The sequence below is a fragment of the Stenella coeruleoalba genome (genome assembly GCF_951394435.1).
Source record: "Stenella coeruleoalba genome assembly, chromosome: 3".
NCBI lineage: Eukaryota > Metazoa > Chordata > Mammalia > Artiodactyla > Delphinidae > Stenella > Stenella coeruleoalba.
Window position 1 is genome coordinate 90,767,211 of NC_137148.1, and position 10,751 is coordinate 90,777,961.

The 10,751-nt window shown below is 36.4% G+C and overlaps 1 protein-coding gene across 5 annotated transcripts in view; it reads left to right on the forward strand.

The window, feature by feature from the left end:
* CAMK4 (calcium/calmodulin dependent protein kinase IV) overlaps positions 1 to 10,512 on the forward strand; it is a 306,840-nt gene extending 296,328 nt beyond the window's left edge. For 4 of the 5 annotated variants that reach the window (XM_079917385.1, XM_079917386.1, XM_079917388.1 and 1 more), the window contains one exon: positions 395 to 1,063. In XM_079917385.1, coding sequence (XP_079773511.1) covers positions 395 to 835 — 441 coding nt within the window. In that variant the 3' untranslated portion in view covers positions 836 to 1,063. Of the gene's footprint in view, positions 1 to 394; positions 1,064 to 8,471 lie in introns of those variants that run through there. The other variant, XM_079917387.1, reaches the window with a different exon arrangement.
* Positions 10,513 to 10,751: the final 239 nt, after the last annotated feature.

Sequence of the window (10,751 nt, forward strand, 5' to 3'; positions counted from 1 at the left end):
AACAACCTTGACTTAACCCAGGATTTCTCAAACAAAGTTGACTGTGGAACTCTTTTATCTAGATAGTGCCTAAAACATCCATGGAACTAGTGTCCCGTGAAACAAATACTTTGGGAAACACAATCTAAAATTTTTGAATATTGGTAATCCATGGGAAAATGCATTTACTCAGGTTTTTGGTTGTCCAGATGATTAAATACACTAATTTGAGATTAAACATATTTTGCTGTTCATTCTCCAAACAAGTTTTCATTAGACAATCTTGGAATAATACACTTTCAAAGATTAAACACTAACATATAATAACAAACTCCCTAAATGCAAAATTGAAATTGAGCTCTGATTTGGGATTTTAAGTGAAAGTAACACCTGACACTTTTCTGTTTCCAATCAGGCAGCAGTAAAGGCCGTGGTGGCCTCTTCCCGGTTGGGAAGCGCCAGCAGCAGCCATGGCAGCATCCAGGAGAGCCAGAAGGCCAGCCGAGAGCCATCTCCAACACAAGATGGCAATGAAGATGTCAAAGCTATTCCGGAAGGAGTGAAAATGCAAGGAGATGGGGCCCAAGTAGCAGTTGAGGGGGCAGAGGCTGAGCTGATGAAGGTGCAGGCCATAGAGAAAGTTAAAGATGCTGAAATAAATGCTGCTGAGGCCACCAAGATGGTGCCCGAGGCATTAGAGGATGGGATAAAGGAGGCTGACCCAGAAATAGAGGAGGGCCTAGTGGAGGAAAAGCTGAAGACTGTTGAGGAAGCAGCAGCCCCCAAAGAAGGGCAAGAAAACCCTGCTCTGGAATTTGGAGCTCAGCAGAATGATGTGATCCTGCCAGAGTACTAAATGGCTTCCTTCCATCTGGGAGCCAAATCCTGGCACTTTATGCATTTTGTCCTTCAGCAAGGAAGGTGGGGAAGCATGATATGCACTATAGTGATTCTGTTTTTAAGGTGCAAAAAAAATACATATATATCAGTTGGTAATCCTAACTTCAATGCATGTGACTGCTTTATGAAAAAATAGTGTCTTCTATGGTATGTAATGGATACCAAATACCTACTGATGAATTAAATTTGAAATTGCAAGTAAACACAACATAACATTTAAAAACATACATTTTCAGGGACCAGTAGCACACATTTGAAGTAAATAGTAACAAATTGTTTTTGCTTTGAAAACCTAGCCAGCCTACACCCTTTGGATTTCTTTACAAGGACTGTTGCCCAGCTAATACTAGGTAGAGCTATAAGATGTATTCCCATGACATTCACAGTCTTTTCAGTAATGTGTTCAAACTGTTTACAAGAAGATGGTTAGGTTATAGGTATGTGCAAAAAAAAAAAAAAAAATCCACTTATAATGGTAAGAAACTGAAGCATGCTTTAAGGGCTATGAAACCATATGCCCCTAAAGCTTGTGTGCAGAATGTTTTTTTATCTTGTCTTTATTTATACACACCATATTACTAATAACCGAAAACATTCTATTACAAATTCCTGCCATTTTACGGTCCTAAAAAAATTATTTTACAGACTCACACTGAGGAATTTATTCTTTCCTTCACCTGCTCTCTAACAAGAAGTCCTTCTGATGGACAACACTTAGGGGGGGAATAAAGAAATTTAGTGAAGAAAAGGAGATAAGACTGGGACTTAGACTAATAAAGACTGACTCCTTGTCATTTTTCAGATAAAATTGAATTTATTCACAAGCTTGTACAATTTTAAAGATAGGAAAACTTTTATGGATAAACTCTATACTTAACCAAGGTTCAGATATTTAGAAAAGTCTACACCAAAGGCTGGTGCCAAAATGTCTGAATAGAGTGGGAATAATATCCCATTGTAAGATCATCCATTATTGACTTTAGTATAGTAAGGAAACCTTTGTTTTTATAAAAGTTCTTTTTTTCCTTCAACTGATGGTTATTTAGATATACAGCTTATGGACTAAAGATATTTCTGAAAAGCTAGTATATCTTTTTCTCATACTTGGAATGGAAGCACCCATAATTTACAATGTATTTTTGAAAGTTTCCATGTCCAGAAATGTAGGACAATGCAGCTTTTAATTTACTTTAGTAAACAAAAACAAAAAGAAACAATGAAAAAAACACTGATTTCAAATCAGACTCTTGAGAAGCTGTAACATTAGACCTAACACATTACCATGATTTTTTTCAAAATATTTTTCTTTGGTTTTCATATAAACACTTTTCCCTTATAAAAATCACAGTTAAATTCCAAATACCTCAGATTTATTTCTAGCTTGAGCTTAAATGAACATTTTTATCAAATTAATTATGCAGCATATTTTAGTAGGTTTCCTTAATTTTAAAAAAGGATTATTTTCAGGCCAAAATTATGGATAAAAATGACTATCACATAAAAATCCTCCTCAAAAATAGAGATCTTAACTTTTTTGGGCTCTTCCTCAGAAATATTAAATTAGAAAATTAAATTAAACCTCTGGTTTCTGGGGACTATTCGACCTAGGAGACATTCTGCTTTCCAAGTGCAAATCTTCCTTTACTACTGTTCTCATGAGAAGAAAATAAGGTAGAACTTCTTGTCTTCCATAATATAGGAGCCTGACAGATCACTGAGGTGGAGGAAAAAGCCCTTAAGGGCACCTCATCTGGACTCAGAGAAAGATTTTTTGTTTCATTTTATCTTTATTAATTAGTAGAGAGTACTTATCTTCTTCTCTTCTGTTTCCCTCCTTCTTTATTCTCTCAGAATTTCCATTTTAGCTATTATAAGGGGCTCACTAGTTTCAAACTTTAAGAATGCCTTCTTCCCTAAGCATTAAGATTTCTATTTTAAAAGACCAATTGCCTGGTATACTTTTCCCAAAGAGACTTAACAGGTGTATATTGTGAGGCATATATGGTAAGTGTCCCATATATTGGAAAAGGGAAGAAGAGAGGGAAAGGAATCTTAATGGAAAGTGGCAATACTAATAGGAAGATGAGAACACATTGTCCCTCCCAGCCCACTTCCATATTGTTCCAAGGGCAATGGTTATATCATCCCAACATTCAGGGCTGACTGCAGTGGTTGGACCTGCGGACTGTGTAGTGTGAAGAGCACTGCAAATGCCAAGGCCAGTGTGTACTTAAGAATTTACCCATTTAAATGAGTACACATGCCTATTCCCTGTGAGGGTGTGAGCGTAATTTCCTCTTTTTAACCCATAAATTGCACTCTCTAAAAATCAGCAGGAGTTGTAAATTTTGACTTGTATGTTAAAGATTAAGTCCTGATAATGCCTAAGTGACTGAGTTAGTCATTTCAGTGGAAAACAAGTCAAAGTTTCACAAAAATCGGGCATTTCAGCCAAATGATTCAACCTAGGATTTCACAGAGATGCTATTTAAGTTAGGATAGTTAAATTAACATTTTTGAAAAAACAGTAAACATTTATATTGCTTGTTAAAATGGATATATTATCTATCTCAAAGATTACTTATTTATAATAGACTAATGCAGATAGAACCTTAATTTGATGAACTATTTCATAATGTTTCCTTTAATTGACACTGTAGTCACAAAGCAAATAATTAAGGGAATTTCAGCAAACAATACATTTTGCATTTTAGAGATGACAGTTATTATATTATTGATTTTTGTTCTCAGATAAGTTCAGATACATAGCATAAACCAGACTATTCTGCCATAGAGAAGGACAATCTTGAATTATTTCTCCCATTTAAAAAGTCTAGTTGGAATCCCAGTGGTTTTTCTCAAACCGTAAGAGCTCATTTGTCCCATGAACACATAAATAAGGTAGAAATTAGAATAATATGGTTGTAGAAGTTATTGTCTAGACCAAGTGCTGCCTAATATAGATGATACAAACCACATATGTAATTTTAAATTTTCTCCTAGCCACGTTTTAAAAAGAAAAAAGAAAAAAAAAGCTGGTAAAATTAACTATATTTTAATCCAATATATCCATACTATTATTCCAATACATAATCAATATGAAAAATTAACAAGACCTTTTAAATTTTTTATTTTTGTACTAAGTTTTCAAAAGAAGGATTATGTTACACCTTTAGTACATCAAGTGCTCAACAGCCACATGTGACTAGTGGCTACAGTGGTACTAGAAGAGCGCTGGTCTAGAGCACTTTCAAAGCAAAATGACAGACAAATTTCTATGCTTAGATTTGAGCTGCCTCAGTTTTCCACACTGATGAGTTGGTAGGAGGCCAAAAAGAAAATGTTTCAGAAATGTCATAGACTGAAATGAGTAAAAACTCTGTTGGCCACGTCTACCTATTCATGTGCTTCAGAGGAGAAGTGTTTCCCAGCATGACTGTTAGAGAACTTTCCTGGGCATTGGCAAGTTGTCCGTTGGCTATAGTTCCTCTCTTTGGGCCCTGGAATCTTGACTACAGGCTAGCGTCTCCTGAGTACTGCCATGAAGTCAATCGTGTTCTCACATACCAAAATCTTCTGTGGGCAAACCATGTGTCCTCATTCAGGAAGGGCTGCACACAGAATCTTAGTGGGATTTCGTAGGCCTGGCCACCAACAAGGCTGGACACCATCCTTGTATTGCAGGCAATATTTTTTATAGAAATCTTCTGAAATATACCAAATTTGCATGATAAAGACTGTATGATGAGGATGATATCAACCCAGTTATCCCTAAAATGAGAATATGACCATCCGCTGGCATTTTTTATATTTCCTTAGAAGAGTTTAATCAACTCTGCCATTACACATGGATTCAAAAGACTTTTTGGAATTTTCTTACATATTGCTATTTTAGAATAATCCTCAAGGTTCTATAGCCATTTTTAGTGGCAGACTTTAAAAGAAAAGAACAGTTTGCCTTTTACTGTGACCTCAATTACATAGTATTTTAAACATATTTTGTAATTTAGAATGTTTAGCAATCCCTATTTCCAGTTTTACATGAAAGGTAACTGCTTGAAGATTGCCTATAGACTGAAAATTTAGAGAAAGCCATTTTGTTTCATAATTCAGTTGTTTCACAGAAGCATCTGGTTGCATTTCAAATCGGAAAATAAAAGAAGTAAATGCCAAAAAAGGCAAAGGATAAAATCAGTAAATCATTTATTCTGTTTTAGGATTGTCTTTGCAAAGCAAATGCAAAAACAAGTCAAAAAAGTGAATCAGCACTAGGTTTTTCTTGATGAGGCTGACTCCACATAAATTGACATAAATATTCTGAGAAGAGTCAATTACATAATTACAGTGCCATTATGTAATTTACTTGTCATTGCAGAGTATTCAGTCTGGTTATCTAGGTCTACTTTAGCTGGTGCAAACTTTTCCGACATCTACTTACATAATAGGATTTGTAATATCCTTGTAATTACTGCCTATTAGGTCTTATTTAAATTTCCTTAATGTTCAGCACTGATATGTCTCTGATCAAGGTCGTTACTAACATTTGAGCATTTACTGGTTAAATACTGCTTACTGGTTAGACTCTATGTGTGTCTTCACTGTTTTTTTTAACATTTATGCACGTATAATCTCAATATTGGTATAATATTCATAACCACATGTTAAGCAGAAATGTAACCAATAATTTTCTATAGAACTTTTTCAAAGTTCTTTTCTTCCCCTGGCACAACTCAGGGTGAGTTTCTGGCTCCTTGACAAATAGAAAAAGAACCTAAAAGATCACTGGAGAGATATCAGCTATCCACCCATAGTAACCAAGCTCAGCATTTCTTCTTTCTATATCCTGATCTGTTAAGGGCCAGTTTTTGTCATCATTACTTTCAAATATCACCTGAGATCAGATAATATAGTCTCAGCTCACATAGCCCAACCATTTATATACTTTTCTTGGAGAGCAATAACAAACTTGACTAATTTATGTTTGCTTGTTTAAAATTCTAATTTTCACACACTCTCTGTGGTGTACTCTAGAGGCTTTGATTGTGTGATTTTAACTTCCTTCAAGATTCAGTCTTTTCTCTGTCACCTGGCCCAGAGGTCTACCTAGGACAAGGAGGAAGCCTTGCCATGAGAGTGGACCATGTGAGTCCTTGACAGGAATCAGACATTGCTCTAGTGAAGACTCAAGGCATCTGTCTTGGTTGAGCTCAAATGAGCCAAATGGGAAACACCTCTTCCAGTGATACTGTTTGAATATTGGTACAGTGCCATTAGTCAGTAATGGAAAATGAGATTTCACCAATCATTTGCTCTTCCCATGACTTGGTTTGCTACCACTTATCCCAGATCAATGTTTTCTTCCATCCCTATGGCCATCAAGCTGCCCTCTCGAATTTTGAAGTCCTCTAAAATCCTGGAAAGAGTATCCCAGACTGGTCGAAGAAATATGGAGTCTTTGGTGGCCCAGAATTTAGTTTGAAACTCTAAACAGCAATGCTAAGACAGCAAAATCATACTGTTCTTCTTAACTAGTTGCTTTCAGCACATTTTGAAAACTGACCTGGAATACCCATGGATATGGAATATTTATATCTGTGTAGCCTTTTCTGTGATTCAGTGTGTTAAAAATGGCAGATAGTTAATCTTCAGTCAGATTATATAATATTTATTTTCCATTTAAAAGATTATTTTGGGCTACTCAAATATAACAGGCTTCATATTAGAATTTTTGAAAGCTGTTGTTTTCCCTAAGCACTCTCTCACTCTGACAATCAGTTGTGGATGATAAAAATTTACTAAGTTTGTCCTTTCTTTGTCCTTTCCTTGATACATGTATGGTAGTTAATCTGGTTTGTAAAGGATACAAGTAAGAATGACTATAAAGTGACAACTGTCATCTCATAACTGCCTCCTTTTAACTTGACCTATTTTTATAGCCTATCATGTAGCTAATATACAGTAGCATACAAACAGCATATTCATGAGTATGAGTTTTATTGTCAAGATTATTATTTCAGAAGTTCCCAAAATGTTTATATTCATGCACCCTTAATTTCAGTAATATTTTCATGACCCCCACCTACCAAGCCAAAAGAATTACCTAACATGCCCATTTTTTAAGTAGTTAGGTCCAAACAACATAATAGTAGTAGTGCATTCCATGTCTGACTGATGTTGCTGTGTGTTTCCCTTGACATGTTAAAATGTCCTCTGAGTTTACTGAGTGGGAACAGCAGACAGGTGACAGACAAAAGGGATTATTAGTAAACAAGTTAGGGGCTAACGTTTATACTCTTTCTTATTTGAATGACAATCATTCTTTTATCTATGGTCTTTGTGATATACACATAAAATTTACAAGTGCATTTTTAAAAAGTAATTTCCATATAACTACCCAAGGAAATAAAGTTAAATCTCCAAAGATCAGTTTTCAAGAGTCAGGCAAACTATAGGTCACGGACCAAATCCATCAGAGCGCTGTTTTATAAAGTTTTATCAGAACACGACCATGCTCATTTATTTATACATTGGCTATGGCTGCTTTCATGCTACTAGGACAGAGTGGAGTAGTTTCAACAGAGATTGTATGGCCCAGAAAAGCCTAAAATGTTTATCTGGCCTTTTACAGAAAAATAATTGATGACCCTGGTTTTTCATGGCACCCTGACTTTTTGGTAACATCTAGGAATACAGATTCCCATACTCCAGATTTCTTCTCCTTAGCTTAGGGTTCTTATCCCATTTGCTTCTTAGGAAGTTAGGACAGGTTTGTTTCTGTGCAGATGGTCTCAACAATAATTTTGCTGGAAGTACAACTTAACAGTAAAATTTCCCTACAGAACTAAAAATTCAAAATTGCATCATTCCTGAAAAGAAAAGTTTAGAGTACGAATTGACTTGTTTCAGAGAGAGGAATTAGAAAGATTTCTAGCACATCAAGCACGTTTTAGAAAATTTGATCCTTTTATTTAAAATCATGTAAATGACATTTTGTATTCCCCCCATTTAAGTCAATCTGCAGCTGTTACTTAGTAAGCCAAGAAATGAGAGCCCCCTTTGGTTCTGAATCCTTTAGAATATTTTCAAGTAATTAATACCAATTGGATTTTCATTTAATCATTTTTAGGAAATAACATGCTTTATTATGTGGCATTCTATGACAATGACTTCCTTATCAATAGCTCAGGAAATAGGCAAATAGCCAACTTTTTAATGTAAGAAAGCTACTTTCCAGTCCCTGTGTTTTTCTGAGTGTTATATATTTCACTTCTTCGGAAAGAGAAGGCCTCGAGCAAATGCTTTCCTTTCCTTTTCTTACATATTTAGAAATCCAAGAGGGGCCCTTTTCTTAGTCTATTTCTGTCACAGAGAAGTTATTCATTCCACAATATTTGCCTTAAGGGAAGCAGGTGGCCCAGATATTGAGAATGTAGGCATGCATGACCTTTGTGTTTGACTTTGAACATCTATAGCCAAAAGGTTACAAGTGAGATATTGAGTAGAAAACCTATTACCAGCTTATTATTAGGAAAAGCTAAAATTATATCATGACTCTAATTAAATAATATATTGTTTTCTTTAAACTGTTGCAGCAATCAATATGATGTAGCCACTGGATACACTATAGAACTCAGGAAAAAAAGAGATGAATCGTCTGCCTGCTCCTCATGGTTGATGTGAGTAGGAGGGAGACTTTACCGGAATGGAAGAGGGAAAAGGTAAAATGTAGATGAGGATTCCACATTCCCACCTGCCCATTTTTCTTGATTGCTCAGAGTTTGAAAGCAGTTGTTAACGGACTAAACTTATCATTTTAAAATTTCTCTCAATATCTGGGTCACCAGCTTCCCTTAGAAATGAGTAAACCAAAGCCAGTAGCTAATTTTCCTCCCAGAATAAAAAACTAAACAGTGTAGTTTAGGGAATATTAGGCCTACATCGCAAGCACACTTTAAGGAGATGATTCGGTGATTCTGAAGCGTTCTAGGAGCAGCGCACGCCAGGGACCCATTTTCTCAGTAAACTTTCATTGAAAAACAATTACGTACAATGAAAGAGTCAGAGTTGAATTAAACCCATGCTACCCTCTAGGACTGAGCTTTGTCGTTGGAGAGAAAAAACAAGTGTACATATAGCCTGTGCTAAATCTAGGCAGGCAGTAAGCCCTCCAGGGATGGAAAGCAGGAAAAGCTCCCCTTTGCTTGGAATGATCAAGGGGAACTTCCTGGGAATATTAGCTAAATATAAAGGATGGGGAGAACCTTTGCAGGTAGGGAGGAGGAAGGCAGAACATTTGGCTGAGAAATCTGCAGAGTGGAGGAATGTGTTGAAGGAACAATGCTGGGTGTGAAAGACTGAAATCTGCAGGGAAGTGTTGCTAAGTCTGCATAAGAGTATCAGATCTTGTGCAAAGTTGAATTAGACTTCTTCACCCCTTTCTTACTCTGGGTAGACATTTGTGCAGCATTTCCTCAGAGCATGTAGCCCTCTGTGATCTCCTACATACGTGGCTAATCTGGTGTGTCCCCAAACAAAATAAAAATCACCCAACACATCAAAGACATTTTTGCAAGTCACCAGTTGAAATAAAGCTTGTCACTAAAAGCAAAAACTGCACTGGCGAGATCTCCACTGACAAAGCAGAGTAAAAGAAGATAGTGATTATCTGAGTAACTCTGGCAAAACTCCAGTATCCGAATAACTCCCGGTGACTAGAAAATCACCTAACTACTTGCTAAAGCTTTGCCAATGGAGGCCACGTCAAGGTTACTTCTTTCACAGTTATTTTAACCTTTTAAATTATCTGACCTGAAAGGGCAATTCCCGCAGGATCTAAGATAGAATTATACCTGAAAGTTTAGACTTCAAAAGACAACTTGTGTTAAGCCTCAGACAATGAAATTTAAAATCTTCAGAGCTGCTTTCCCTAAACTTCAAGTCGATCCTTTCGTCTCCATCTCTCCCTTTTGCCCCTTTATACACCTTTCTATAATTTCCTTTTTATATCACTCATTGCAGGCAGTATTTTACATCCATCTTCAAGAAACTTTTAAAAACATAATCATTACAGTATATATACTTCTAGTTGTCTTGCCACTTTGCTTGTTTCAGATAATGCCTGTGATTAGTAACTTGCTATATTATTCGGGCAAATGAAACGAAGAAAGGGACAACGGTTGACCATCATCTGAGTGATGGAAGAGGAGTTAAGACGTGGAGATACTGTAGGGGTACAGAAAACACAACTTGGCAGGCGTTGAGAAAGGAATACTACTTACTAGGGTTTTCAGACTTAGGTGACAGTATCTGGTATGTCTTTTCTAGTTTTTCCTAGAGGAGAAATCTGTACTGCTGCGTTGTCGAAAGTTTTCTGGACTAAAAGGACATAAGCAGCTCAACGGCAGCTTGGAGGATTAGATAATGGAATACCACTCTATACAGGAAACCTACATCTCCAGTAGTTTAGACTGCAAATCATTAGCCAAAAACAACTGCATGTAGGATTTGGAGGGCAAAGACAAAGTGTAAATACTGCAGTTTACACCGCCAAGATCATAGGCTGCCTTCCCAATTTCTGATTGAAAAGTACTGGAAAAGGAGCTGTGAACATTTCATTTTTAAAACCTGTCGAAATGGTGCTATTGACTCCTTAATACAAAGATATATTACAATATTTTTTAGGTAAACATGTAAGTCTGACCTGGCCATAAATGTAAATATAGAGAATGTTTACAGAGAATTCATCAAAATCATGCCTGTTTGCTTTTGACTGAGCTACCGTTTTGTTCGATGGCAGTGACTGACAGTCCCTGCTTCCAGCATATGGGACACATCAGAGTCACTGGCTCTCAGCTGCCCAAAGCCTGGGGCAG